This window comes from Melopsittacus undulatus, chromosome 22 (assembly GCF_012275295.1).
Source record: "Melopsittacus undulatus isolate bMelUnd1 chromosome 22, bMelUnd1.mat.Z, whole genome shotgun sequence".
Lineage (NCBI taxonomy): Eukaryota > Metazoa > Chordata > Aves > Psittaciformes > Psittaculidae > Melopsittacus > Melopsittacus undulatus.
Genome location: NC_047548.1, coordinates 591683 through 615410, shown reverse-complemented (window position 1 = coordinate 615410; position 23728 = coordinate 591683). Strand labels below are relative to the sequence as shown.

The 23728-nt window shown below is 63.0% G+C and overlaps 5 protein-coding genes and 1 non-coding gene across 6 annotated transcripts; 4 read left to right on the top strand and 2 right to left on the bottom strand.

Moving 5' to 3' along the window:
- Positions 1-221: 221 nt before the first annotated feature.
- On the bottom strand, positions 222-1734 carry UQCC3 (ubiquinol-cytochrome c reductase complex assembly factor 3). The gene is made up of 3 exons (XM_034071811.1): positions 1565-1734; positions 1031-1494; positions 222-352 (listed from the first exon to the last, which is right to left on the bottom strand). The coding sequence occupies exons 1-2, from the start codon at positions 1682-1684 to the stop codon at positions 1363-1365; spliced, it is 252 nt and encodes an 83-aa protein (XP_033927702.1). The 5' UTR covers positions 1685-1734; the 3' UTR covers positions 222-352; positions 1031-1362.
- A 649-nt stretch (positions 1735-2383) lies between these two features.
- On the bottom strand, positions 2384-2518 carry LOC117437520 (small nucleolar RNA SNORA57). Its single transcript, XR_004550459.1, has one exon. It is a non-coding gene; the product is annotated as a small nucleolar RNA SNORA57 (small nucleolar RNA).
- Positions 2519-2692: 174 nt separating this feature from the next.
- Positions 2693-3875, top strand: C22H11orf98 (chromosome 22 C11orf98 homolog). Its single transcript, XM_034071822.1, has 4 exons — positions 2693-2773; positions 2912-2979; positions 3309-3397; positions 3738-3875. Exons 1-4 carry the CDS (start codon positions 2738-2740, stop codon positions 3854-3856), a joined length of 312 nt encoding a protein of 103 aa, XP_033927713.1. The 5' UTR covers positions 2693-2737; the 3' UTR covers positions 3857-3875.
- Positions 3876-4033: 158 nt separating this feature from the next.
- INTS5 (integrator complex subunit 5) lies at positions 4034-10021 on the top strand. Its single transcript, XM_034071858.1, has 2 exons — positions 4034-4116; positions 7155-10021. Exons 1-2 carry the CDS (start codon positions 4034-4036, stop codon positions 9973-9975), a joined length of 2904 nt encoding a protein of 967 aa, XP_033927749.1. The 3' UTR covers positions 9976-10021.
- Positions 10022-10768: 747 nt separating this feature from the next.
- On the top strand, positions 10769-14053 carry POLR2G (RNA polymerase II subunit G). Its single transcript, XM_034071809.1, has 8 exons — positions 10769-10820; positions 11115-11224; positions 12074-12233; positions 12320-12370; positions 13095-13160; positions 13242-13313; positions 13698-13731; positions 13882-14053. Exons 1-8 carry the CDS (start codon positions 10809-10811, stop codon positions 13893-13895), a joined length of 519 nt encoding a protein of 172 aa, XP_033927700.1. The 5' UTR covers positions 10769-10808; the 3' UTR covers positions 13896-14053.
- A 182-nt stretch (positions 14054-14235) lies between these two features.
- EEF1G (eukaryotic translation elongation factor 1 gamma) lies at positions 14236-22121 on the top strand. The gene is made up of 10 exons (XM_034071831.1): positions 14236-14327; positions 14996-15154; positions 15628-15691; positions 16512-16654; positions 17372-17515; positions 17614-17743; positions 18221-18398; positions 19288-19460; positions 21296-21420; positions 21914-22121. Exons 1-10 carry the CDS (start codon positions 14313-14315, stop codon positions 22070-22072), a joined length of 1290 nt encoding a protein of 429 aa, XP_033927722.1. The 5' UTR covers positions 14236-14312; the 3' UTR covers positions 22073-22121.
- Positions 22122-23728: the final 1607 nt, after the last annotated feature.

Genomic DNA, 23728 nt, shown 5'->3' with positions numbered 1-23728 from the left:
CCCTCCCCCTCCCGTCCGGACATTCCAGCCAATAAACGCTCCTCCCTGCACCCACGTGACCGCGGCCTCCACTTGAGCACAGACACGTGACCAAACAGTGACACGTGATAGAGGGAGGGGGTTATGGGGGGGGTAATGGAACTCTGGGGGTGTCAAAGGGGTCAAACAGTGTTGGGGTCACGGGGTTCAGAACAGCTTTATTGGGGTGTCAAACCCCTCCCCCACCCCCGCGAGTCCAGGTGACGTCATCAGGGATCTGATGACGTCACAGCGTCCCGATGACGTCACGGCTCCTTGCGCAGCTGCTTCCCAACGGGATCCACGAGGATGACGACGCCCCAGGCCCCCACACCTGGGGTCAGCAGAGGTCACGGTCACAACATGGGTTGTTGCCATGGGAACAACTCATTGGTTGCCATAGGAACCACCCCATCACCTTCCCCCCCACACACAGTTGCCATGGGGGCCATGCCCCGCCCCTCGTTGCCATGGCGACCCCACATTGATGGACGCCCCACCCCTCGCCTCCCGTCCCCATTGGGGCACCGCTGTGGCCACGCCCACCTCGGGTGTAGCCCTGTAGCCCCGCCCCCCGTTGCCATGACACCCTGTCCCCTCCCCTCATTGGCTCCTCCCCTCCCCGGTTACCATGGTGACACCCCCCCCCCACGATTGGCTCCGCCCTTCCCCTGTTGCTATGACACCCCGTCCCCTCCCCTGATTGGCTCCCCCCCTTCCCATAACACCTCCTCCCCTCCCCTCATTGGCCCCTCCCCTCCCAGGTTACCATGGTGACACCCCCACACGATTGGCTCCGCCCTCCCCGTTGCCATGACACCTCCTCCTCTCCCTCATTGGCTCCTCCCCGTTGCCATGGTGACACCCCCACGATTGGCTCCGCCCCTCCCCGTTACCATGACACCTCCTCCCCTCCCTCATTGGCCCCTCCCTTCCCCCGTTACCATGGTGACCCCCCCCCATTGGCTCCGCCCCTCCCGTTACCATGGTGCCCCCTCCCTTCCGGTCCTACCGAGTGCGAACGTGATCTGCGCGATGGTTCCCATGGTCGGGGGGATCCCTCTCTTCATGCTCATCCGGGGGCCCTGATAGACCCAAGCGGCTGCGAGGAGCAGCCCGAGCCCGGACAGCAACCGGCAGCTCAGGCAGCCCCCGAACAGCGGCCGCGGCCTCACCGGCTCCGGTTCCATAGCGCACGGGCCGGAAGTGTCCGGGCACAAAACGGTTCCGGGCTCCAACCGGTGCCTGAGCTTTGGGTTCCGCCTCCAAACGGAGCTTCAGGGGTGTGGGGGGGGGGCACAAAGGACAAGGGGGTTAACGGGGAGGGGGACACCGGTGCTGACGTCACTTCCGCCACGGCACCGGCCGCTGCGCCACGTTGTCGTCGGTCTCGGCCGCCTCCCGCAGCGCCGCCATGATGAGCCGGTTGTGCTGCCTCCGCTCCGCCAGCACCGCGGGGTTGGCCTCGGGCAGGGCCTGTGGGGAGCGGAGGCCTCGGTTGGGGACCGGGATCAGCTCCGGTTCCCCCCCCCGGTCCCGTCTGTACCTTCAGCAGCTCCTGACGCTTCTCGTCCCCCGCGGCCATCGCCACCCACAGCAGGAGCCCGACCGCGACCGGAACCGAGCCCCGGAGCAGGGCCAGGGCCCAGCGCCTCAGAGCCGCCATCGAGGCCTCCGGGAGGGGCGGGGCTGTCCCGCACCAACCATAGAGACGGGGCTTGTCTGCCCCGCCCCGAACCATAGAGACGGCGGCGGCTGTCTACAACTTCCGCGACCATAGAGACCGGGTCTCTCTGGCCTCCTCCATGCCATAGAGACGGCGCTTGTCTACCCCTTCCGCAACCATAGAGACGAGAACTATCTGACCTTCTCCGTATCATAGAGACCGGGACTCTCTGGCCTCCATACCATAGAGACAGGGACTCAATGGCCTCTCCCATACCACAGAGACCGAGATTCTCTGGCCTCCTCCATAGCATACAGACGACGCCCGTCTACCCCTTCCACGACCATAGAGACGGGGATACACTGTCCTCCTTCATACCATAGACGGGGACTCTCTGGCCTCCTTCATACCATAGAGGCGCGCGGCCTGGAGGACTGAACCCCGAGCACACGCGTGTCACGTGTCCGGTGCCCCGTCCCGTCCCGTCCCCCCCCCCATCACAGACGGTAACGAGTCAACTGCTACCAGTAACGCTTTTATTAACGGGGATCGAAGCCGTCCCGTCCCCACCGGACACCCCCCACGCTCCTCTTCCGTGTCCCCCGACGTCCCCGTCCCTCAGCAGCCCCTGCGGAGGAGACAACATCGGTGCGGGTGAGCTCCGCGGCCGGGGCCTGCACCGCACCCGGCGCACGGAGCCCTTGTCCCGGCGTGTGAGGGTAGGACCGGCGGACGCGGCCGCCGGCACCGAAGACTTCGCACCGGTCACTGCTCTGCCTCCGGAACATCCCAGGCCCCGGGACGGAACCACCGGGGCCGGCCAAGAACGGGAGGGGAACGTGAACCCGACCCGCACACCCGCTTACCTCAGCGCGAAATGGCGGCGGCCGCGCCGCGCACCGCCTTTTATACCCACCGGGGTGGGCGGGGCCTCAATGGATGCGGCACCAATCAGAACCAAGCACGCGGCGCGGCTGGCCAATGGGAGGGAGAGGTGGGGAGGGGGAGGTACCGGAAGTGGAGTCAAACCGGAACCGGGGCCTAGCGCACACGATGGGGATCGGGGGGAAGATCAACCGGCCGCGGACGGTAACGGGGGGGGCACAACCGGAACCGGATGTGGGGGGGGGTACAACCGGGGGTGGGGGAGGGGTACAACCGGAACCGGGGGGGGGGGAGGGGTCTCGGTGTTGGTGTCCCCCCAATCAGGGTCCGTGTCCCCCCCAGGAGCTCAAGAAGAAGCTGTTCAAGCGGCGCCGGGAGCTGGCGAGGGGGGGGCGGCAGCGGAAGCGGCGGTGAGAGCCCCTCCCCCACCCAATGTGTCTGTGCCCCTCCCCCACCCCAATGTGTTTGTGCCCCTCCCCCACCCAATGTGTCTGTGCCCCTCCCCCACCCAATGTGTCTGTGCCCCTCCCCCCATCCCAATGTGTCTGTGCCCCTCCCCCCATCCCAATGTGTTTGTGCCCCTCCCCCACCCCCACGTGTTTGTGCCCCTCCCCCCATGTGTCTGTTCCCCTCCCCCCATCCCAATATGTTTGTGCCCCCCCCCCATGTGTTTGTGCCCCTCCCCCCTCCGTTACCGGACGCTCACGTGACCCCGGGGGGGGGCGGGGTCTCTGCTCAGGCCCCTCCCCCGGGGCCGGGACCCTGCTCAGCTCTGGGGGAAGCGGCGGAGGAAGGAACTGAAGAGGCTGCGGGCGGCGGAGAGGGGGGGTGAGAACCGGGGGGGGGAGGGGCAACGGGGGGAGGGGGAATGGGTGGGGGGGGGCACCAGAGGGAGGGGCATCGGAGGGGGAGGGGTGAGAACCGGGGGGGGAGGGGCAACGGAGGGAGGGGGAATGGGTGGGGGAGGGGCACGGGGGGGGCACCAGAGGGAGGGGCACCGGAGGGGGAGGGGTGAGCACCGGAGGTGGGGGAGGGGCAACGGGGGGAGCACCGGGTGGGGGAGGGGCACTGGGGATGGGGGGACAGGGGGGAGGGGCACAGGAGGGGGGGGCACCGGGAGGGGAGGGGTCATGGTCACCGCTCCTGACCCCTCCCCCCGTCCCTGCAGTTTCCGGTGTCCCCCCTCCCCCCGCCCCGGAGCCCCGGAGACCCCGTAGGGAGCGAGCAGAGAACGTGAGCGCCCCCGACGTGGAGATGGCGGAAGTGGGAGACCCCCCCCAGCAATAAAGATGGCGGCGGCTCCGTCCGTGTGTCCTGGTGTCCGTCTGTCCTATGGGGGGGGGTTGGGGGAGGGGGAACGGACCCGGTTTGGGGGGGGCGGAACTCGAGTGCGGCGGAACCTTCGTGCGCAGCCCGGAGGGGAGGGGGGATGAGCACATTGAGGCCCCGCCCCTCGCTCGGCGCATGCGCGTTCCCGACGCCGCCGCAGCCATGTCGGCGCTGTGCGACCCCCCCGGCGCCGCCAGCCCCCCCCGGCCGCCCCCCAGGTACAACAGGGACCCCCCCCCCCCCATAACCCTGCCCCATAGAACCGAATGGGACCCACAAACCTGCCCCATAGAACCGAACCGGGACCCACAAACCTGCCCCATAGAACCGAACCGGGACCCACAAACCTGCCCCATAGAACCAAACTGGGACCCACAAACCTGCCCCATAGAACCGAATGGGACCCACAAACCTGCCCCATAGAACCGAACCGGGACCCACAAACCTGCCCCATAGAACCCAACCGGGACCCACAAACCTGCCCCATAGAACCGAACCGGGACCCACAAACCTGCCCCATAGAACCGAACCGGGACCCACAAACCTGCCCCATAGAACCGAATGGGACCCACAAACCTGCCCCATAGAACCGAACCGGGACCCACAAACCTGCCCCATAGAACCGAACCGGGACCCACAAACCTGCCCCATAGAACCCAACCGGGACCCACAAACCTGCCCCATAGAACCGAATGGGACCCACAAACCTGCCCCATAGAACCGAACCGGGACCCACAAACCTGCCCCATAGAACCCAACCGGGACCCACAAACCTGCCCCATAGAACCCAACCGGGACCCACAAACCTGCCCCATAGAACCGAACCGGGACCCACAAACCTGCCCCATAGAACCCAACCGGGACCCCCAAACCTGCCCCATAGAACCGAATGGGACCCACAAACCTGCCCCATAGAACCGAATGGGACCCACAAACCTGCCCCATAGAACCGAACCGGGACCCACAAACCTGCCCCATAGAACCGAACCGGGACCCACAAACCTGCCCCATAGAACCGAACCGGGACCCACAAACCTGCCCATAGAACCGAACCGGGACCCACAAACCTGCCCCATAGAACCGAACCGGGACCCCCAACCCTGCCCCATAGAACCCAACCGGGACCCACAAACCTGCCCCATAGAACCGAACCGGGACCCGCAAACCTGCCCCATAGAACCGGGACCCCCAAACCTGCCCCATAGAACCGGGACCCACAAACCTGCCCCATAGAACCGAACCGGGACCCACAAACCTGCCCCATAGAACCGAACCGGGACCCCCAAACCTGCCCCATAGAACCCAACCGGGACCCACAAACCTGCCCCATAGAACCGAACCGGGACCCACAAACCTGCCCCATAGAACCCAACCGGGACCCACAAACCTGCCCCATAGAACCGAACCGGGACCCACAAACCTGCCCCATAGAACCGAACCGGGACCCACAAACCTGCCCCATAGAACCGAACCGGGACCCACAAACCTGCCCCATAGAACCGAACCGGGACCCCCGAACCCTGCCCCATGGGGCCCCCCCTTGGCCCTTCCACAGGACCCTGCCCCATGGAACCCATCAGGGACATCCCCTCCAACCTCATCCCCCCCCATCACCCCCATTGTAACACCCTCATCACCCCTATTCTAACCACCCCATTAACCCCACTGCATCCCCTCCATCACCCCCATTGCATCATTTTCTATAGTACCACCACTTCCGTCACTGTGTGTGTCCCCATTGTAACCCCCCCATTACCCCCATTGTAACCCTCCTATCACCCCCATTGCGACGCCCCCATCACCCCCATTCTAACTCCCCCATCACTCCCATTGTAATCCTTCCATCACCCCCATTCTAATCCCCCCATTAACTCCATTGTAACCCTTCCATCACCCCCACTGCATCCTCTCCATCACCCCCATTGCATCCCCTCCATCACCCCCATTCTAAGCCCCCCATTAACCCCATTGTAATCCTTCCATCACCCCCATTCTAAGCCCCCCATCACCCCCATTGTAATTCCTCCATCACCCTCACTGTAACCCTTCCATCATTCCCATTGTAGCCCCATCACCCCCACTGCAGCTCCCATCACCCCTATTGCAACCCCTCTGTCACTCTCATTGTAACACCCCCATCACTCCCATTCCTTCACCTCCTATAGTGCCACCGCCTCCTTCATTGTGTGTGTCCCCATTGTAACTCCTCCATCACCCTCACTGCAGCCCCCCTATCACCCCCATTGCATCCCCCCCATCACCCCTACTGTAATTCCTCCATCTCTCTCATTGTAACACCCCCATCACCCCCATTGTAAGCACTTCTTCACCTCCATTCTAACTTCTCCATCACCCCCATTCTAACCCCCCATTAACCCCATTTTAACCCCCCATCACCCCCACCCCATCACCTCCCTTCACCCCCACCTCTCTCACTGTGTGTGCCCCCATTGTAACCCCCCCATCACCCCCATTCTAACCCCCCCATTAACCCCACTGTAACCCCTCCATCACCCACATTTTAATCCTCCTATCACCCCCATTCCCTCATCTCCTATAGTACCACTGCCTCCCTCACTGTGTGTGCCCCCATTGTAACTCCTCCATCACCCCCATTGTAGTCCTCCCATCACCCCCACTGTAACCCCTCCATCACCCCCATTATAACTCCCCCATTAACCTCATTGTAACCCCCCCATCACCCCCATTGCAACTCCTCCATCAGCCCCATTCTAACTCCCTCATTAACCACACTGTAACTCCTCTATCATCCACATTGTGACTCCTCTATCACCCCCATTGCTTTCCCCCATCACCCCCATTGCGACGGCCCCATCACCCCCATTCTAACTCCCCCATCACTCCCATTGTAATCCTTCCATCACCCACATTTTAACCCCCCATCACCCCCATTGCAACTCCTCCATCACCCTCACAGTAAGCCTCCCATCATTCCCATTGTAGCCCCACCATCACCCCCATCGCATCTTCTTCATCACGCCCATTCTAACCCCCCCATCACCCCCATTGCATCCCCTCCATCACCCCCATTCTAACCCCCAATAAACCCCATTTTAACCCCCCATCACCCCCACTGCAGCCGCCCCATCACTCCCATTGTAACCCTCCCATCACTCCCATTGTAAGTGCTTCTTCACCTCCATTCTAACTTCTCCATCACCCTCATTATAACCCCCCCATTAACCCCATTTTAACCCCCCATCACCCCATTTTAACTCTCCCTCACCTCCCATAGCACCCCCACCTCACTGTGTCTATGTCCCCATTGCAGTGCGCAGGAGCTGGCTCAGGAGGTCAAAGCCTTCCTGAGCGGTGTGGATCCGGCTCACGGCACGAAGCTGTCGGCACAGGACCACGCTCGGTGTGCTCTGCTGCTGCTACGGAGCCTGCCCCCCGCTCGCCATGCGGTGCTGCAGCACCTGCGGGGGCTGTTCGATGACCAGGTCTGTGCCCATCTGCTCACCCGCGACACCTCCGGTACAACCGGTACCACCGGTACAACCACCGCGGCGCTGGAGGAGGTGGTGCAGGAGGTGAGACACGTCCTGGCCGACTTCATCCGCGCCAACCCCAAGGCCTGGGCGCCGGTGGTGTCGGCCTGGTCCATAGAGCTGATGGGGCAGCTGAGCAGCAAGTACGCGGGCAGGCCTGGAGTGCCCCATGCCAACAGCCTCAATGAGCTCCTACAGCTGTGGATGGGGTGTCCGGCCACACGGGTGCTCATGGACATCTACACCCAGTGCCTGTCGGCAATGATCGGCGGCTGCCCCGATGCTTGTGTCGATGCCCTATTGGACACCTCAGTGCAACACTCACCACACTTCGATTGGGTCGTGGCTCATATTGGCTCCTCCTTCCCCAACACCATCATCAGCCGCGTGTTGTCCTGCGGCCTCAAGGACTTCTGTGCCCACGGCAGCGCCGGAGACCCGCTGGGCACCGACAAACGGGTGCCGAAGATCGCGTCGGTCGTGGGCATCTTGGGCCATTTGGCTTCACGTCACTCGGGCAGCATCAAGCAGGAGCTGCTGCGGATGTTCCACGAGAGCCTGGGCCCCGGCAGGGACCAGCACCAGAAGGCAGCGGTGCCGTTCCTGCTGCAGCTGGCGCTCATGTCCCCGGCGCTGCTCGGCACCGTGTCGGCAGAGCTGGTGGATTCCCTCAAGCCGCCTGTGCTCAACCAGCTGCACCAACACTTCTCGTCCCTGCCCCGCGAGGAGCTGGACAACACCATGAGCATCGTGGTTCACCTCATCTGCCAGACCTCGGCCGGCGCTCACCGTATCCTGCACTTCCTGGTGAACACGGCGATGCCGGCGTCGGTCATCACGGCACCGGGGCCTCCGCTGCAGGACGGGGTACGTGAGGCCTGCGACCGCATCATCCAGCTGCTATTGCTGCACCTGCAGAAGCTGGTGCACAACCGCGCCGGTGCCGGTGCCGGTGCCGCGGAGGCGCCGGTGCCGCGGCCGGTGCCGTTCCTGGACGCGCTGCGGCCGCACGTGCGGGACCTGTGCCTGGAGACGCTGCGGTTGGAGCGCAAGCGTTTCCTATGGCAGCACCAGCTGCTGGCGCTGCTGGCGGTGTATGCAGCACCACATGGTGCCACCGATGCCCTGTTCCACCTGCTGACGCTGGCACGGACACCGGATGAGCTGGCGCTGGCCACGCAGCTCCATGCGGTGCTGAGCTCCTGCCTAACCGACCTGCTCCCGGCCACCGTCACCACCTGCGTGTGCCAGATCCACGCCGGGCGCCTGCCGGACCCGCAGGTGGCTCAGCTCTTCCGGAACCTGGCGGCCGTGGTGCAGGCAGACACCGGGGATGGGGCTCCGGCCATGGGCCCGGTGCTGGGCCCGGTGCTGGCGCGGCACCTGCCCGACCTGAGCCAGCTGCTGCTGCACCGCGATGCCGACGTGGCCGAGGCCGCGTGCCTGCTGCTGTCGGTGCTGCCGCTGCCGCGGGCGCCGGCGCCGGCTCCGCTGCTCGGGGCCGTCAGAGCCGCCACGCACCAGTTCTTCCTGGTGCTCCGGAGCCAGAACACCACCAGCCTGGGCTGCAGCTCGCGGCTGCTGGCGCGGCTCAGTTCGGTGTCACCGGCGGCCGCCAAGGCCGTGCTGCAGCAGCTGGTGGAGGGAGCCTTGCGCCGCGGTAACGCCGAGCTCTTCGGGGCCTCACCGGATCAACCCCCCCAATGGGATGAGTGCGGTGCCGGCGGCGCCGGCGTCTCATTGTTGGACACCAACCGGCGCTTCACAACCGCCGTCAACTTCACCGGTGGGGTCTGGTCCGTGTTCCACGCCGGAGTCATCGGCCGCGGGCCGCAGGTACCGCAGGGCCGCGGTGAACACCCACCGGAGGAGCTCACCAACAACACCCAAACCTTCCTGCGCCTCCTCCTGCTCTGCGCCCGCGGCGCCCGTCCCGGTGACACCACAACCACCATCCACCCCGAGGCCGCCAAGGCCATAGCGGCCGCGCTGGTGGAGAACGTGTGTCCGGAGGCCGCCGGTGCCGAGCTGAGCTGGCCGCCCGAGGAGCAGGCGCGCGGGACGGTGGAACGGGACCTCCGCATCTGCCGCCGCTTCCAGGAGCATCCGCTGCTGCTGCCGCTGCTGCGGCTCGTGGCGCTCGGCCGCCCCGCGCTCTGCTACTGCTCCGTGCTGCTCCGCGGGCTCCTCGCCAGCCTCATGGCGCATTGGGAAGGGTGCCGGGATGCCGGTACCGGAGCCTCCCCCTGGCACCTGCAGGCCTCGTGCGCCCTCGTGGCCGCCATGGCCGAGGCGTCGCTGGTGCCGCCGGTGCTGGGGAACATGCACGAGCTCTTCCCGTTCCTGGCCCCGTTCGAGGTCCATCTGCTGCTGTTGAGCCTATGGGAATACCTGCGGGATAATGGGCCCTTCCCGCAGAGGTTCAGCTTCCAGCCCGAGCGCGGGCTCTTCCTAAGGGATTTCTCCCGGGATGGGGATGTCGGGAAGCACTTGGCTGTGTTACACAGTGTCCTGCACAAGAACATCCACCGCTTGGGGCTCCTGGCCGGGCGCTTCTACCCATGAGCACCCCCAAACCCCATTGCACCCCATGGGGTTGGGGTTCAGCCCAGTCCCATTCCCAATGTGTTTGCTGAATAAACAGGAGCTGATGTGGATGTGGAGTCTGGGGGGTTGGGTTGATGCAGGGAGCCCCATAGGGTTGGGAGGGATCGTGGGGGTATCGGGGTGCTATGGGGGGGGGGTTAGGGCTGCTTCTTTGGGGTCCCAGGGCTCGCTGAGGGGGTGCTGGGAGCCTCAGGTGGGTTTGGGGGGGCTCTGGGGTGCATCTGGGGGGTTCCAGGGCTGCTGGGTCATGCTCAGGGCAGGCCTGGGGGGGTCCTGGGTATAAATGGGGTGCTTGGGGGGTCCCAATGCTCCTGCAGGACCCTATGGGGGATCCTGGGGTGCTTGGAAGGGTCGGGGGGTCCCAATGCTGCCCACAGGACCCAATGGGTGTTCTTGGGGTGTTAGGAAGGGTCAGGGGGTCCCAGGGCTCCTGCAGGACCCTATGGGGACCCTGGGGTGTTAGGAAGGGTCAGGGGGTCCCAATGCTCCTGCAGGACCCTATGGGGATCCTGGGGATGCTCAGGGGATCCTGCATCCTCTCCTTGTCAATCACCTGCCTCCTCCCTCCCATTGGCTCTCACTCAGCCAATCAGCGTTTGTTGCTCGCCTTAGCCCCGCCCCTTTGGTACCTCCCGCTCATCCCCACAGCGCATGCGCGGGGGGCGGTGCCTCGCTGCTTAGCAACGGGCAGCTTAGGGCGGAAGAAGGACTCAGTGACCAATCAGAGCCGAGCTTGGGGGCGGGGCTTAGCGCACTACTACTTCCGGTCCGGCGGCAACGGTAGGGGAAGGATGTTCTATCACGTAAGTGGTACCGGGAGGGTCACGTGTGTTACCGGGAGAGTCACGTGTATGACCGGGAGGGTCACGTGTGTGACCGGGAGGGTCACGTGTGTTACCGGGAGTCACGTGTGTGACTGGGAGAATCACGTGTGTTACCCGGAGGGTCACGTGTGTTACTGGGATGGTCACGTGTGTTACCGGGAGAGTGACGTGTGTTACCGGGAGAGTGACGTGTGTTACCGGGGGAGTCACGTGTGTTACCGGGAGGGTCACGTGTGTTACCGGGGGTGGGCCCTGACCCGGTCACGTGCCCAGATCTCGCTGGAGCACGAGATCCTGCTGCACCCGCGATACTTCGGCCCCAACCTGCTCAACACGGTCAAGCAGAAACTGTTCACGGAGGTGGAGGGAACCTGCACCGGGAAGTGAGTCATGGGGGGGGGGAGGGGACACCGGGGACACCCTGACCCCCCCCCCCCGGTAACCCCTGACCCCCCCCCAGTACCCCCTGACCCCCCCCCCCCGGTACCCCCTGGCCCCCCCCCAGTACCCCCTGACCCCCCCCCCCCGGTACCCCCTGACCCCCCCCCCGGTAACCCCTGACCCCCCCCCCAGTACCCCCTGACCCCCCCCCGGTACCCTCTGACCCCCCCCCGGTACCCCCTGACCCCCCCCGGTACCCCCTGACCCCCCCCCCCCGGTACCCCCTGACCCCCCCCCGGTACCCCCTGACCACCCCCCGGTACCCCCGAACACACCCGAGCACACACAGGGCTCACATTGACCCCCTCCAAGCACCCCTAGAACCCCCCAAACACCCCCAGGGCACCCCCAAAACCCCTCCAGGACCACATAAAGACACCCTAAGGCACACTTAGACCCCTTTAAACACCCCCAGAACACCCCTAAACCCCTCAGGACACCCCAAAGCACCCCTAGAACCCCCCCAGTCACCTCCAGGACCCTATTAAGGCACCCCAAAACCCCTCCAGGACCCCACTAAGACACCCTAAAGCACCCTTAGAACCCCTTAAACACCCCAGAACACCCCTAAGCACTCTTAGAACACCCCAAAACCCCTCTAGAACACCCCAAAGCACCCGTAGAACCCCTCAAACACCCCTAGGACACCCCAAAGAACCCCAGGACCCTCTTAAGACCCCCTCCAAACGACCCAAAACCACCCCTGGATCCCCCAAAACACCCTCATGACCCCCCAAGACCCCCCCAAAAGCACCCCTAGACCCCCCCCAACCCCCCCCAACCCCCCCCAGGTACGGCTTCGTCATCGCTGTCACCACCATTGACAACATTGGGGCTGGGGTGATCCAGCCTGGCCGTGGGTTCGTGCTCTACCCCGTTAAGTACAAAGCCATCGTGTTCCGGCCCTTTAAGGGGGAGGTGGTGGATGCTGTGGTCACCCAGGTCAATAAGGTGAGGTCCGGGGGGGGGGCTGGGGGGGTCCCCAATGCTATGGGGCCGGTGACACCCCCTGATCCATCCCCATCCCCCCCCCCCAGGTTGGGCTCTTCACAGAGATCGGACCCATGTCCTGCTTCATATCCAGACATGTAAGGGGGGGGATGGGGGGGTCCGGATCCTGACACCCCCAAACTGATCCTGCCCCCCCCCCAGAACATCCCCATTGGGGCTCCCCCATCCCACCAGACACCCCCTAATCCCCCCCCCAAAACCTCCCCATTGGGGCTCCCCCATCCTAATAGATACCCCCCTAACCCCCCCCCCAAACCTCCCCATTGGGGCTCCCTCATCCCATCATATACCCCCTAAACCCCCCCCCCAAAACCTCCCCATTGGGGCTCCCCCATCCCATCATATACCCCCCCAACCCCCCCCCAAAACCTCCTTATTGGGGATCCCCCATCCCACCACATACCCTCCTAACCCCCCCCCCAAACCTCCCCATTGGGGCTCCCCCATCCCATCATATACCCCCCTAACCCCCCCCCAAAACCTCCCCATTGGGGCTCCCCATTCACCCCCCAAACCCTCCCCACTTTGGAGTCCCCCCAATTCCTCCCCCCCCCATCCAACATTGGCCCCCCCCGCAAACCACTCTCTTGGGACACCCCAATGACCCCCAATTCCACCCCATGGCCCCCCCAGCCCCAGGGGCCCCCATTTCCCCCCCCTGGAGACCATTAAACCCCCAACCCCCCCTCACAGAGACCCTTAGCCCCCTCCCATCTCCCTCTGGGGACCCCCATGGGCCCCCCCTTTACCCCTATGGGCCCTGCTCCCCTCTTGCCCCCCCTGACCCTGTGTCCCCCCCAGTCCATCCCCTCGGAGATGGAGTTCGACCCCAATTCCAACCCCCCCTGCTACAAGACAGTGGACGAGGTGAGTCCGGGGGGGTCCTGGTTTGGGGGGGGGGGGGTCCCAGTGCCCCCCCCCCCATAATGGTTCCTTCCCCCCCCCCAGGACATTGTTATCCAGCAGGATGATGAGATCCGCCTGAAGATTGTGGGGACACGAGTGGATAAGAACGACATTGTCAGTGGGGGGGGGGCGTTATGGGGTGGGGGGGGGGGGCATTATGGGGTGGGGGGAGGGGGCATTATGGGGTGGGGGGGGTCAGCTTTAAACGGGGGTCCCCAGGTCTTGGGAGGGATCCTATCCCCATAGGGTGAAGGGGAAGCCTCCAGCTCCATGGGGTCAATGAATGGAGGGGACCAACTCCATGGGGGTGTCTGGAGGGGGGGTCCCAGCTCCATGGGGGTCAATGAATGGAGGGGACCAACTCCATGTGGGGGGGGTTTGGTGGGGGGGTCCCAGCTCCATGGGGTCAATGAATGGGGGGGTCTGGAGGGGGGGTCCCAGCTCTTGGGAGCCTTCACCCCATACTGGGGTTCACCATTGCCTTCCCCCCCCTTCCAGTTCGCCATTGGCTCCCTCATGGATGATTACCTGGGTGAGTGGGGGGGGCACCCGATGCCCTCCAGAGGCTGGGGGGGCTATGGGAGGTTATGGGAGGTTATGGGGGGGCTATGGGAGGTTATGGGGGGGGCTATGGGAGGTTATGGGGGGGTCCTCTCCTCTCATTCCCTTTTCCTCCCCACAGGCCTCGTCAGCTGAGCACAAGGGATGGTTCTGCACCTGCCCCCCCTCCCCCATCATTTGTACCCCCCCACCCCAAAACCAGGGCTGTTGTTGGGGGCACCCCCGGACCTGGGGGGGGCTCTGCCCTTCCAAGAGCTGCTGTTCCCAATAAAAGCCGTTGTTTTGTCCTCCTGCATCAGCCTCTTTCTATGGGGAGGGAAATGGGGGGGCCCCTATGAGTGGTGGGACCCACATTGAGCGTTGCCGCTTTAAGGCGCGTCTCCCTTTTAAGGGGCTAGGCTGAGCCCCCGCCGTATCCATGGCAACCGCCCGGCCGTCCCGCTTTACGTCCCGTCCGCCTCACTCGCCGCACGACAGTCGCTCTTACCAGCACTTCGCTGCTTTACGGCTGCGCGGCGCCTCCTCCCTCCCTCCCTCTCTGCGCTCGCCAAGATGGCCGTGGCCGGGGTGAGTGCGGCGGCCGCCGCCTCCATCCGCCTCCATCCGCCTCCATCCGCCTCCATCCGGTACCGCCGCCGGTACCGGCAGCCCCGCAGCGGCCGATGGAGCCGATCGGGGGCGGGTGATGGGCGCTGGAGCCGCGGGGCTGCGCTCCGGGACCGGGATGGCGCCGGGGACCCGAGGCCGGCAATGGAGGCCTCAGGCCCGGGGTGGGGGGGGGGGGCTCGGTGCCGGTCACCGTTAACACCCCCCCCCCTCCCTCCGCCATTGCCTCTCATTGCCCTCCGTTATCTCCTCTCCCCCCCCCCCGCAGCCGTCTGAGGTCACCTCAATGCCCTTCACTCCCCTCCTGTCGCGATAGTCCCCCCTCATGTCGTGACACCCCCCCCCTCTCCGCCATTGCCCCTCATTGCCCTCCGTTATCTCCTCTCCTCCCCCCCACCCGTCCCAGGTCACCTCAATGCCCTTCACCCCCCTACTATCACGATAGTCCCCCCCATGTCGCGATAGTCCCCCCCCATGTCGTGACAGCCTCGCAGCCCCACGGTAGCGAGTTCATCCCCCCATAGCAGGCCGTTAACAGCGCTGCCATTGCTCACAGTGACCCCCCCTTTAACACCCCGTTCACCCCATGTCGTGACCCCCCCCTCATGTCGTGACATGCCCCCCCCCAGACCCTGTACACGTACCCGGAGAACTGGCGAGCCTTCAAGGCGCTGATCGCGGCCCAGTACAGCGGGGCCAAGATCCGGGTCCTGTCCTCGCCCCCACACTTCCACTTCGGGCAGACCAACAAGAGCCCCGAGTTCCTGAGCAAGTTCCCGGTGGGGAAGGTGAGGATGGGAATGGGGGGGGAAAGGTGGGAATGGGGGGGCAAAGATGGGAATGGGGGGGGTTAAGATGGGAATGGGGGGGGTAAAGATGGGAATGGGGGGGGTAAGGATGGGAATGGGGGGGGTAAAGATGGGAATGGGGGGGTAAAGATGGGAATGGGGGGGTAAGGATGGGAATGGGGGGGTAAGGATGGGAATGGGGGGGGTAAAGATGGGAATGGGGGGGGTAAAGATGGGAATGGGGGGGTAAAGATGGGAATGGGGGGGGTAAAGATGGGAATGGGGGGGTAAGGATGGGAATGGGGGGGGTAAAGATGGGAATGGGGGGGGTAAAGATGGGAATGGGGGGTAAAGATGGGAATGGGGGGGGTAAAGATGGGAATGGGGGGGGTAAAGGTGGGAATGGGGGGGGGGGGGAAATATGGGAATGGGGGGGGACACAGATGGGATCATTTGGGTTCTCCCCCCCCCAGGTCCCGGCGTTCGAGGGTGACGATGGTTTCTGTGTGTTTGAGAGCAACGCCATTGCCTACTATGGTGAGGGGGGGGCCTCATAACCTCTGCCCCCCCCCCAAGATCTATTCCTCCCCACCATCCCTATCCCTCCCCCAGCCATTTCTGCCCCCCCCACCGAGCTTCGTGTTCCCTGCAATGAGCTCTATCCCCCCACCCATCCCTATCCCCCCCCCACCCATCCTTGACCCCCCCCAACGAGCTCTCTCCCCCCACAGCCATTGCTGTCCCCCCCTGGTCATTGTTATCCTCCCCCAAGGAGCTCTGCCCTCCCTTCCCCGGCCATCCCTATTCCCCCCCCCCCAGCCATCTTCATCCCCCCCCAACCATCATCATCCCCCCCAGACATCCTTATATCCCCCCCCAGGGAGCTCTAGTTCCCTTTGCAGCCATCTCTGTCCCCCCCCAGGGGAGCTCTATTCCTTCTTCCAGCCATCCCTATTCCCCCCCCCAGTCATCTCTATCCCCCCCAGCCATCCTTATCCCCCCCCAAGGATCTTTGTCTCCCCCTTCCATCCATCTCTAACCCCCCCCAACCCACCCATCCTTATCCTCCCCCCTTCCATCCATCTGTATCCCCCCCCAACCATCCTTATCCCCCCCCAAGCAGCTCTGTCCCCCCCAACCCCAGCCCTCCCTATACCCCCCCAAGGAGCTTTATCCCCCCTTCCATCCATCTCTATCCCCCCATAACCCAACCATCCTTATCCCCCCCAACCCCAGCCCTCCCTATCCCCCCAACCAACCTTACCCCCCCCCAAACTCCCCTCTCATCACCTCTCTTTCCCCTTAACGCCTTTTACCCCCCCCTTACCAACCCCCCCCCGTTGTGCCCCCCCCGCAGTCAGCAATGAGGAGCTCCGTGGGGCCACCAAGGAGTCAGCCGCTCAGGTTGTGCAATGGGTGAACTTCGCTGACAGTGACATTGTTCCCCCTGCCAGCACTTGGGTGTTCCCCACACTGGGCATCATGCACTACAACAAGCAGGTATGGGGGGGTCCTTTTGGGGGTGCTGGACCCCCCCCCTATGCTCAGCACTGGGGGGGGGGTCCCCACTTCGTCACTGTTCACATGGAGCTGCTGCTGTTGGATGAGGGGGATTCCTTGTGTGTGTGTCCCCCAGTTTGGGGGCGTCTTCATTAGCCTTATACTTCATTTGGGGGACCCCCAGCCCCATATTTTACCTTGGGGGGGGGTCTCCCATGGATCCCGGTGCTATATGTTATGTGGGAGGGGGTCCCATGGATCCCAGTTCTGTTACATGGGAGAGGGGCTCCCAAGAATCCCAGTTCTGTTACATGAGGAGGGGGTTCCCATAGATCCCAGTTCTGTTACATGGGGAGGGGGCTCCCATGAATCCCAGTTCATTTACGGGGGGGGGGGGCTCCCATGGATCCCAGTTCTATTGCATGGGAAGGCAGTTCCCATGGATCTCAGCCCTATATATTACATGGAAAAGGGGTTTCTATGGGTCCCAGCCCTATATTTTACTTGTGGGGAGTATCTCCCATGGATGTTTTGCCTGTGGGATCCTCCTGACTCCCTGTGCTGCTTCAGCACCAACCTCAATCCCAGCTCTTGATCCCTTCCCCTTCATCCCAACAACAGTCCCAAAGGATGGAGCCCAGGAAGGGGGTGGGGGGTGAGGTCCTGTTTGCAATGGGGTGATCCCATTGCTGTTCCCCATCTCTTTTCCCTCTGGAGGCCACGGAGTTTGCCAAGGAGGAGGTTCGTCGGGTGCTGGGGGTGCTGGACTCCCACCTGCGCACCCAGACCTTCCTGGTGGGAGAGCGCGTGTCCCTGGCTGACATCACTGTGGTCTGCGCCCTGCTCTGGCTCTACAAGCAGGTCTGGGATGGGGGGGACACAGACATGATGGGGGGGGGTATCCATGGTATCCATGGTGCTGGGGGGGGGTTTCCATGCATGGATCCCTATGGATGCAGGTGCTGGAGCCCTCGTTCCGCCAGCCCTTTGGGAACGTCAACCGGTGGTTCGTGACCTGCCTGAACCAGCCCCAGTTCAAGGCGGTGCTGGGAGAGGTGCAGCTGTGTGAGAAGATGGCCCAGTTTGATGGTGAGGGGGGGGCAATGGGGCACAGGGACCCTCCTTTGGGGGGGGGGTACAGGGTACCCTTAACCCTAACTCTAACCCTTAACCCTAACCCCTAACTCTAACTCCTACCCCTTAATCCTAACCCCTAACTCTAACTCCTAACCCTTAACTCTAACCCTTAACCCTAACCCATAACTCTGACTCTTAACGCTAACCCCTAACGAATCCCTAGCCCTTAACCCTAACTCTAACTCCTAACCCTAATCCCTAACTCTAACCCTTAACCCTAACCCCTAACTCTAACCTCTAACTCCTAACCCTTAACTCTAACCCCTAACCCTAAACCCTAACTCTAACCCTTAACCCTAACCCGTAACTCTAACCCCTAACCTTAATCCTTAACCCTAATCCTTAACCCTTAACCCTAACCCTTCCCCCCCCCCCCCATTTCCCACCCATGGGCTCCCACCCAACCCTTGGCAATGGTTCTGTCCCCAGCCAAGAAGTTCGCAGAGGCTCAGCCGAGGAAGGAGCCCCCCCGCAAGGAGAAGCCCCCCCGGGAGGAGAAGAGGAAGGAGGAGAAGAAGCCAGAGCCTGAGGAGGAGCTGGATGAGTGCGAGCAGGCGCTGGCGGCCGAGCCCAAGGCCAAGGACCCCTTCGCTCACCTGCCCAAGAGGTGGCTTTGGGGGGGGTCATTGTGGGGGGGGGACCTGAGGACCCCAGAAGGGTTCTGAGCATCCTATGGGGTGTTTTATGGTACCAAGGGGGGTCTCTGTGTCCCCAGTGGGGTTGGAAGGTCCCTATGGGGGGGTCTGGGTGTCCCCATGGGGGGGTCTTAGCATCTTGGGGTGTTCTCATGGGGGGGGGGTCTTGAGTGTCCCAGGATGGGTCTGAGGGTCCCAAAGGGATTGGGTCTTGGTGTCTGTGGGTGCATGGGGGGGTCTGGGTGCCCCCAGGCTGTGTGTGAGGGTCCTTTTGGGTGTCTGTGGGTACATGGGGGGGGTCATTGGGGGGGGGGGGGGGGTGAGGACCCCAGAAGGGTTCTGAGCATCCTATGGGGTGTTTTATGGTCCCAAGGGGGGGTCTCTGTGTCCCCAGTGGGGTTGGAAGGTCCCCATGGGGGGGGTCTCAGTGTCCCATTGGGGGCTGTGAATGTCCCCATGGGGGGGTCTTAGCATCTTGGGGTGTTCTCATGGGGGGGGGGGTCTTGAGTGTTCCAGGATGGGTCTGAGGGTCCCAAAGGGATTGGGTGTTGGTGTCTGTGGGTGCATGGGGGGGTCTGGGTGCCCCCAGGCTGTGTGGGGGGGTCCCATTGGGTGTCAGTGGGTGCATGGGGGGCTCTGGGTGCCCCCAGGCTGTGTCTGTGGGTGTCAGTGGGTGCATGGGGGGCTCTGGGTACCCCCAGGCTGTGTGTGAGGGTGTCAGTGGGTGCATGGGGGGCTCTGGGTGCCCCCAGGCTGTGTCTATGGGTGTCAGTGGGTGCATGGGGGGCTCTGGGTGCCCCCAGGCTGTGTGGGGGGGTCTCTCTGGGGGGTGTCTGAGGTTCCCCTGTCCCCCCCCCACAGCCCCTTCGTGCTGGACGAGTTCAAACGCAAGTACTCCAATGAGGACACTGTCTCGGTGGCTCTGCCCCACTTCTGGGAGCACTTTGACCCCCAGGGCTGGTCCCTTTGGTTCTGTCAGTACCGGTTCCCTGAGGAGCTGAGCCAGACGTTCATGAGCTGCAACCTCATCACCGGTGAGAGCTGCTCATCCTCATCCTCATCCTGCCCTCAGCATCTTCATCCTCATCCTGCCCTCAGCATCTTCATCCTGCTCCTGCTCCTGCCCTCAGCATCCTCATCCTCATCCTTATCCTGCCCTCAGCATCCTCATCCTCATCCTGCCCTCAGCATCTTCATCCTGCTCCTGCTCCTGCCCTCAGCATCCTCATCCTCATCCTTATCCTGCCCTCAGCATCCTCATCCTCATCCTGCCCTCAGCATCTTCATCCTCATCCTCATCCTGCTCCTGCCCTCAGCATCTTCATCCTGCCCTCAGCATCCTGCTCTTGCCCTCAGCATCCTCATCCTGCTCCTGCCCTCAGCATCCTCATCTTCATCCTCATCCTGCCCTCAGCATCTTCATCCTGCTCCTGCCCTCAGCATCTTCATCCTCATCCTGCTCCTGCCCTCAGCATCCTCATCCTGCCCTCAGCATCTTCATCCTCATCCTCATCCTGCTCCTGCCCTCAGCATCTTCATCCTCATCCTGCTCCTGCCTTCAGCATCCTCATCTTCATCCTGCTCCTGCCCTCAGCATCCTCATCCTCATCCTGCCCTCAGCATCTTCATCCTCATCCTGCCCTCAGCATCCTCATCCTCTTCATCCTGCACTCAGCATCCTGCTCCTGCCCTCAGCATCCTCATCCTGCTCCTGCCCTCAGCATCCTGCTCCTGCCCTCAGCATCTTCATCCTCATCCTGCTCCTGCCCTCATCCTCACTGCTCCTCATCCTCAACTTCCTCCTCTCTGTCTCTGCTCCTTTCTTCCTCTTGCTCCTCCTTTGGCTTTTCCTGCTGCTCCTTCCTCCTCTCCCCCTTTCCCTTTTCATTTCTTCTCCCTTTCCCTGATTTCCCTTTGTTTTTTCCTTTCATTTTCCCTTTTTCTCCTCTTTCCTTTCCCTTCTCTTTTTCCTTCCCCTGTTGCTTCCTTCCTCCTTTCTCTGCTGTTTCCTTTCTCCTCATTTTTCCTTTTCTCTTTCTCCTCTTACATTTAACCTTTCTCTTTATCCTTCTCCCTTCCCCTTCTCCCTTTCCCTTCTCCCTTCTCCCTTTTCCTTCTCCCTTTCCCTTCTCCCTTTCCCTTCTCCCTTCTCCCTTTTCCTTCTCCCTTTCCCTTCTCCCTTTCCCTTCTCCCTTCTCCCTTTCCCTTCTCCCTTTCCCTTCTCCCTTTCCCTTCTCCCTTTCCCCTTCTCCCTTTCCCTTCTCCCTTTCCCTTCTCCCTTTTCCTTCTCCCTTTCCCTTCTCCCTTTCCCCTTCTCCCTTTCCCTTCTCCCTTTCCCCTTCTCCCTTCTCCCTTTCCCTTCTCCCTTCCCCTTCTCCCTTTCCCCTTCTCCCTTTCCCCTTCTCCCTTTCCCTTCTCCCTTTCCCTTCTCCCTTCTCCCTTTCCCTTCTCCCTTTCCCTTCTCCCTTCTCCCTTTTCCTTCTCCCTTTCCCCTTCTCCCTTTCCCTTCTCCCTTTCCCTTCTCCCTTTCCCCTTCTCCCTTTCCCCTTCTCCCTTTCCCTTCTCCCTTCCCCTTCTCCCTTTCCCTTCTCCCTTTCCCCTTCTCCCTTTCCCTTCTCCCTTTCCCCTTCTCCCTTTCCCTTCTCCCTTCCCCTTCTCCCTTTCCCCTTCTCCCTTTCCCTTCCCCCTTTCCCCTTCTCCCTTTCCCCTTCTCCCTTTCCCTTCCCCCTTTCCCCTTCTCCCTTTCCCTTCTCCCTTCCCCTTCTCCCTTTCCCCTTCTCCCTTTCCCTTCTCCCTTTCCCTTCTCCCTTCTCCCTTTCCCCTTCTCCCTTTCCCCTTCTCCCTTCCCCCCTCCCCCTCTCCCCCCCAGGGATGTTCCAGCGCCTGGACAAGCTCCGCAAGAACGCCTTTGCCTCTGTCATCCTGTTCGGCACCAACAACGACAGCAGCATCTCTGGGGTGTGGCTGTTCCGGGGACAGGAGCTGGCGTTCCCGGTGAGCCCCACACTGGGATCGGGATCTGGGATCAGGATCTGGGATGTGGGATCTGGGATGTGGGATGTGGGATCTGGGATCTGGGATCAGGATGTGGGATCGGGATCTGGGATGTGGGATCGGGATGTGGGATCTGGGATCGGGATGTGGGATCTGGGATGTGGGATCTGGGATCAGGATGTGGGATGTGGGATTCGGGATCTGGGATGTGGGATCTGGGATTGGGATCTGAGATCTGGGATCGGGATCTGGGGTTGGGATCTGGGATCGGGATGTGGGATCTGGGATGGGGGATCTCGGATTGGGATCTGGGATTGGGATCGGCATGTGGGATCTGGGATCGGGATCTGGGATGTGGGATCTGGGATCAGGATCTGGGATGTGGGATCTGGAATCAGGATGTGGGATCTGGGATCGGGATTGGGATGTGGGATCTGGGATCAGGATCTGGGATCTCTGGTCTCCATGGGGCTGAGCACTTGTCCCCTTGCAGCTCAGCCCCGACTGGCAGGTCGACTACGAGTCCTATTCGTGGCGGAAGCTGGATCCCGAGAGCCAGGAATGCCGGACGCTGGTCAGGGAATACTTCACATGGGAAGGGGAATTCCGGCACGTGGGAAAACCCTTTAACCAGGGCAAGATCTTCAAGTGATCCCTCACCTGCTCCCCGGCAATAAACCTGCCCCAGTGCAGCACCACCGGCCCCAGAGTGCTGCGGCCATGGCAATGGGGGGGGGGGGACGGGGGGGGCAGGTACACGTAAAGTGGGATCAAGCACCCTAAAAGTGGGATCAAGCACCCTAAAAGTGGGATCAAGCACCCTAAAAGTGGGATCAAGCATCCCATAAGTGGGGTCAGGCACCCCTAAAATGGGGTCATGCACCCTAAGAGGAGGTCAAGCACCCTAAAAGTGTGGTCAGGCATCCCATAAGTGGGGTCAAGGACCCCATAAGTGGGGTCAGGCACCCAAAAGTGGGGTCAAGCACCCCGAAAGTGGGGTCAGGCACCCAAAGGGGAGGGGAACAAGGAGGAGAGGGGCTCCCCCCACCTTCAGCATAGGAACAGGCCCAGCCACGACGAGCCCCAGGGCTGAACCTGCTGTGGGGCTGGGCCATGGGGCTGAGCCATGTGTGTGGGGCTGGGCCATGGGGCTGGGCCATGGGGCTGGGCTGTGGTTGTGGGGCTGGGCTATGGGCCTGAGCCATGCTTGTGGGGCTGGGCCCTGGTTGTGGGGCTGGGCCATGTGGCTGAGCCGTGGTTGTGGGGCTGGGCCGTGGTTGTGGGGCTGGGCCATGAGGCTGGGCTGTGGTTGTGGGGCTGGGCTATGGGCCTGAGCCATGCTTGTGGGGCTGGGCTATGGGGCTGGGCTGTGGTTGTGGGGCTGGGCCGTGGTTGTGGGGCTGGGCCATGAGGCTGGGCCATGGTTGTGGGGCTGGGCCCTGGTTATGGGGCTGGGCTGTGGTTGTGGGGCTGGGCCACGTGGTTGGGCTGTGGTTGTGGGGCTGGGCCGTGGCTGTGGGGGGCAGAACACCCCCCTTCACATTGTGACTAATCCCGGGGCTTGTGACTCACCCCACAACTGCCCCCCCCCCCCCATGCTCTGCCCCATATCGTGCCATGGGGCTGCTTATGGGGGGGGGGGGAGCGCCCAGTTTAAACCAGCAGCTTCCCCCCCCCCCAGTTCCTTCCTGGTGCGGGTGGGGCCGCGTGACCGCTGCCAGATCCAGATGTGGCCGGACCCACGCGCTCGAGGGCGGGGCCGGAGCCCTTCCCCCCCCTCCCCCCCCCAACCCCCCCCCGGCCACATCTGGATCCAGTTTGGCTCTTGCTCAACGCGGCCGCGCCCGCCTGAGTCACCGGCCCCGGCCCCGGGCAGAGACTGAGCCGGGCAGGGAGCGACTGAGCCATGCAGGCAGCACCAGCTCCATGCAGGCAGCACCAGCTCCATGCAGGCAGCACCAGCTCCATGCAGGCAGCACCAGCTCCATGCAGGCAGCACCAGCTCCATGCAGGCAGCACCAGCTCCATGCAGGCAGCACCAGCTCCATGCAGGCAGCACCAGCTCCATGCAGGCAGCACCAGCTCCATGCAGGCAGCACCAGCTCCATGCAGGCAGCACCAGCTCCATTCAGGCAGCACCAGCTCCATGCAGGCAGCACCAGCTCCATGCAGGCAGCACCAGCTCCATTCAGGCAGCACCAGCTCCATGCAGGCAGCACCAGCTCCATGCAGGCAGCACCAGCTCCATGCAGGCAGCACCAGCTCCATGCAGGCAGCACCAGCTCCATGCAGGCAGCACCAGCTCCAT

What these genes read in the sequence shown, in the direction of transcription:
- UQCC3 (XM_034071811.1), bottom strand. Translation starts at nt 1,684, where the DNA reads ATGGCGGCTCTGAGGCGCTGGGCCCTGGCCCTGCTCCGGGGCTCGGTT. An exon ending in AGCGTCAGGAGCTGCTGAAG is followed by an intron (nt 1,495 to 1,564) that starts GTACAGACGGGA and finishes CGCTCCCCACAG; the next exon opens with GCCCTGCCCGAGGCCAACCC.
- EEF1G (XM_034071831.1), top strand. An exon ending in TGCTCTGGCTCTACAAGCAG is followed by an intron (nt 17,516 to 17,613) that starts GTCTGGGATGGG and finishes CTATGGATGCAG; the next exon opens with GTGCTGGAGCCCTCGTTCCG. An exon ending in GAGCTGCAACCTCATCACCG is followed by an intron (nt 19,461 to 21,295) that starts GTGAGAGCTGCT and finishes TCTCCCCCCCAG; the next exon opens with GGATGTTCCAGCGCCTGGAC.
- INTS5 (XM_034071858.1), top strand. Translation starts at nt 4,034, where the DNA reads ATGCGCGTTCCCGACGCCGCCGCAGCCATGTCGGCGCTGTGCGACCCC. An exon ending in CCCCCCCGGCCGCCCCCCAG is followed by an intron (nt 4,117 to 7,154) that starts GTACAACAGGGA and finishes CACCTCCCATAG; the next exon opens with CACCCCCACCTCACTGTGTC.
- POLR2G (XM_034071809.1), top strand. An exon ending in TGGTCACCCAGGTCAATAAG is followed by an intron (nt 12,234 to 12,319) that starts GTGAGGTCCGGG and finishes CCCCCCCCCCAG; the next exon opens with GTTGGGCTCTTCACAGAGAT. An exon ending in CCTGCTTCATATCCAGACAT is followed by an intron (nt 12,371 to 13,094) that starts GTAAGGGGGGGG and finishes TGTCCCCCCCAG; the next exon opens with TCCATCCCCTCGGAGATGGA.
- C22H11orf98 (XM_034071822.1), top strand. Translation starts at nt 2,738, where the DNA reads ATGGGGATCGGGGGGAAGATCAACCGGCCGCGGACG. An exon ending in AGATCAACCGGCCGCGGACG is followed by an intron (nt 2,774 to 2,911) that starts GTAACGGGGGGG and finishes TGTCCCCCCCAG; the next exon opens with GAGCTCAAGAAGAAGCTGTT. An exon ending in GCGGGCGGCGGAGAGGGGGG is followed by an intron (nt 3,398 to 3,737) that starts GTGAGAACCGGG and finishes CCGTCCCTGCAG; the next exon opens with TTTCCGGTGTCCCCCCTCCC.